We start from the raw sequence: 3,201 nt of genomic DNA, 5'->3' as shown, positions 1-3,201 counted from the left end.
ATAGATATAGAGAGAGAGAGAGAGATGGGGGGGGGGCGGCGGCATCTCAATGTTTTTAGCATATCATGACTCCTTTCCCACATGTGAGGGCATGACAGTAAATGAATATAGATAAAGATACACATGCACACACACACACATTTTTTTGGGGGGGGAGGGGTTGATTTTGCATGTTGTTGCCTTTCGAAAACATTTTCCCCTCTGGTCTACCTGCAGTCAACAAATAATGTGATCGTTTTTTCTACTCCAGTATAGTGATACATGCAGCCTCTGCAGATAGGGGGCGCTGTCTGCACTCAGTTTCCCTCTCCGAAAGCGTTCATTCACTCAGGTGAGTGCAAGTTTTTTTTTTAGATTATACTTCCCGTGACATCATCATGCGTTCCTGTCAACATGATGCACTTGACTTTGACAGATGCTCCCAGGGTCAAGTCATCGCCGGCTTAGGCGACGGAACGTTGGCTTTCTTCTCCAGTAGTTCCGGTAAACCGTCGTCCGTTCTCCATGATGGACTACGTTTCTGCCACGCTTGACATATTCAAGTGATGTTGTGTGATTTTGGAGGCGGCTGGAACCTGCAGTCACATTCATTGATGCCGTTGGGCTCCAACCCCGTGCAGCCCATTCGCTGCTGCCTCGCTAAAGGCGGACGCTTGTGGGTCGGCTATTGGAACCGAGTCCACGTGGTCGACATTAATAGGAGGAAAGTGGAGGTAATTCGGCCCGGAGGGGAGTCTCTTTCAAGGCCGGGTTGACTTGGAATCCACACGCCGTGTTCTTTGCCTCGCCAGCACATTTTTCCCGTCTCGGAGCGCAGCGAGCAGCAAGTTCGCTTCCTGTGTGCCGGAGGGAGTGGCGTTTGGACGTCCTGCAGACTTGACTCCGTCCTCAGACTGTTTGACTGGTCCACTGGACGCCCGCTACAGGAAGTGGATTTTGCTGCTTTGGTGACCAAATCATTAGGTGGGCGTGTGCTTTCTTCTCCAGCGGAAACCGCTGAAGTTGAATCTCGGCATCTTCCTTTATCGAAAAAGCCGGCGGCCATTAAGAGCTCACTTTAAAACTGTGTGAACTTCATGGGAACTCTTGACCTCGATTTTCAGTGAACCTTTGAAGTTTTGAAATTCAAGACATTTCCTGCCATCCAGGTCTTGATTTCCTCCAAACAGGATAAAAGTGGCCTCCAGGAGAAAGCCTCTTTTTTGCTTAGCGAGACATAGATCTGACAGTCATCCGGATTGCAGTGGGGGAAAAATACACTTTATACATAAACATAAGTGTATATAACCTGACATTTGAGAAAAGCTGGCAAAAAAAATGTCGTTTTTTAAAAAATGTTTATTAGAATGTAATTGTCTTTTGTTTGATGTTGTAATGTATTAATGTGGAAAGGAAACGGATCGAGGTCCCCACCTCCCCAATTTGAAGAGGGCGAATATTGACGGATTAAGGCTGATGAATCAGTTTGACCCAAGCACAGACGCATGAAAATCAATTATTTTGGATGTCCCCATTGTTTTCTTTTCACATCCAAAATATGGATCCGCGCCGTGCGGACCGCCAGGGTTCCCGTTCTGTCTCCCCCTGTTGGTCAATCTTTTCTTTACGTCCCTCTGGACAGGTTCTAACTGGGAAAGTCAATTCCTTGTGTGTCTTGTACATACTTGGCCAAGGATAAATTTGATTCTGATTCTGATTAACAAAGTCTTTGCACTTGGTTCGTCGTGCCTCTCAATGCGTGTGTGCAGGTCAATCTTTCCTGGAGCTCTCGCCTCTTCAGATCTCCTCTCTTGCCGTCATCTCGAGCCGCCTGTGGGTGGGCACGGCGGGCGGTGCCATCGTCTCCATCCCTTTATCGATAAGTAAGCGTTCTGTACGACTTCATACTTTTCATGTCAGACGCTGGAAGGCAGCCATTTAAATTTTTTTGTTTTGTTTTTGTCTTTCACAGCGTCCGAAGCAGTTTCCATCCCATACTGCTCTGTTGCGACAGCCCAGCTGTGTTACCACGGACACCGACAAGCTGTCCGCTTCATCATTGCCGCACCAGGTCATTAGGTTTTTTTTTGTTTTTTTTTTTAATGCCACGGAGTCTTGTTGCGGTTTTGGCCTTTTTGTGTTTCTGTTGTGAGCGTTCAGGCCAGAAAAGATTTCAGCATATACTGTATGTGTTGCCATGTCAGCCTAATTTGACCAACTTCAGAATCAGTATTGCTTGACGATGCAACTTAAACGACGTGAGCAACAGGATTCGATTTCAAATTTTCTGCCCTTTCTCAACGACATCAGCATTTTTCTGGCCCCTGTTCGGTTGATGAAAACAAACCCAAAAAACTGTTCCGGTCGACTAGCAAAAAGCATCTGTCGCGATCTGCATCCAAAATGTTTTCTGCTTTTGTCATTTTATGAGGTCAATTTTGAATCGATGCTGCCGATGTTCATCGCACAGTTCCATATCGTTTCATTGTGATTTTCTGTGCCATTTTTGTGTCGGCTCAGGTTGTTTGATGTCGACCAGTGGCAGCAACGTTGCGAGCTCTCAGCTCATCCTCAGCGGAGGCGAGGGCTACATCAACTTCCGCATCGGTGAGTGGAAGGACTGAAAATATTACAGTTGTGGCTTTTCCGACTTTTTTGGGGGTTTTTTGCTGCCGGGGAGGGCGACTGATTTTTACTCACGTCTGCAGGAGACGACGAGAGCGACGGCTCAGTGGAGTTGTTCCAGGCGACGCTGCAGCGATTCGAGCGCAGTCACATGATCATTTGGCAAAATCCCAGTGTTCCCGTGCCCAGCGCTGCCCTCTGACATGTCCCGGATGCCCCAGACTTTCTCAAATCTTTTCACTCCTTAATCCCCCAAAAAGTAGCCTCGAGTGCCTTCGCCGCTGCCGGCTTGATGCAAATGTGTCCAACTTCTGTTTCTTGTCCTTCTGCCTTTTATTTGATAGCATACGAGTCATGCTTGGAGTTTCACCGAGATCCACATTTGCCAGTTTGTTGCATTCAAAGTTGATGACTTGTTCCAAATGTTTTGCTTATGAACAGGAAAACATGACCGCAACATTGTTCATTCATCTGGCACGTACTGTATATATTTTGTTGTAAACTATGAACTGGAACCAGAGCATCACTCTTCTAAGTATATATACTGTGTGTGTGTGTGTGTGTGTGTGTGTGTGTGTGTGTGTGTGTGTATATATA

General features: G+C 46.7%; 1 protein-coding gene across 2 annotated transcripts in view; it reads left to right on the top strand.

The window, feature by feature from the left end:
* The window catches only part of LOC109515367 (C-Jun-amino-terminal kinase-interacting protein 4), a 12,962-nt gene extending 9,853 nt beyond the window's left edge, over positions 1–3,109 (top strand). For both annotated transcript variants that reach the window (XM_019869097.1, XM_019869096.1), the window contains exons 21-28: positions 251–331; positions 416–483; positions 565–713; positions 792–963; positions 1,749–1,862; positions 1,952–2,050; positions 2,500–2,586; positions 2,688–3,109. In XM_019869097.1, coding sequence (XP_019724656.1) covers positions 251–331; positions 416–483; positions 565–713; positions 792–963; positions 1,749–1,862; positions 1,952–2,050; positions 2,500–2,586; positions 2,688–2,806 — 889 coding nt within the window. In that variant the 3' untranslated portion in view covers positions 2,807–3,109. The remainder of the gene's footprint in view (positions 1–250; positions 332–415; positions 484–564; positions 714–791; positions 964–1,748; positions 1,863–1,951; positions 2,051–2,499; positions 2,587–2,687) is intronic.
* Positions 3,110–3,201: the final 92 nt, after the last annotated feature.

This window comes from Hippocampus comes, unplaced genomic scaffold (assembly GCF_001891065.2).
Source record: "Hippocampus comes isolate QL1 unplaced genomic scaffold, H_comes_QL1_v1.1 scaffold67, whole genome shotgun sequence".
Taxonomy (NCBI): domain Eukaryota; kingdom Metazoa; phylum Chordata; class Actinopteri; order Syngnathiformes; family Syngnathidae; genus Hippocampus; species Hippocampus comes.
Note: the sequence above shows the minus strand (reverse complement) of the source record. Positions and strands in the feature narration are given on the sequence as shown.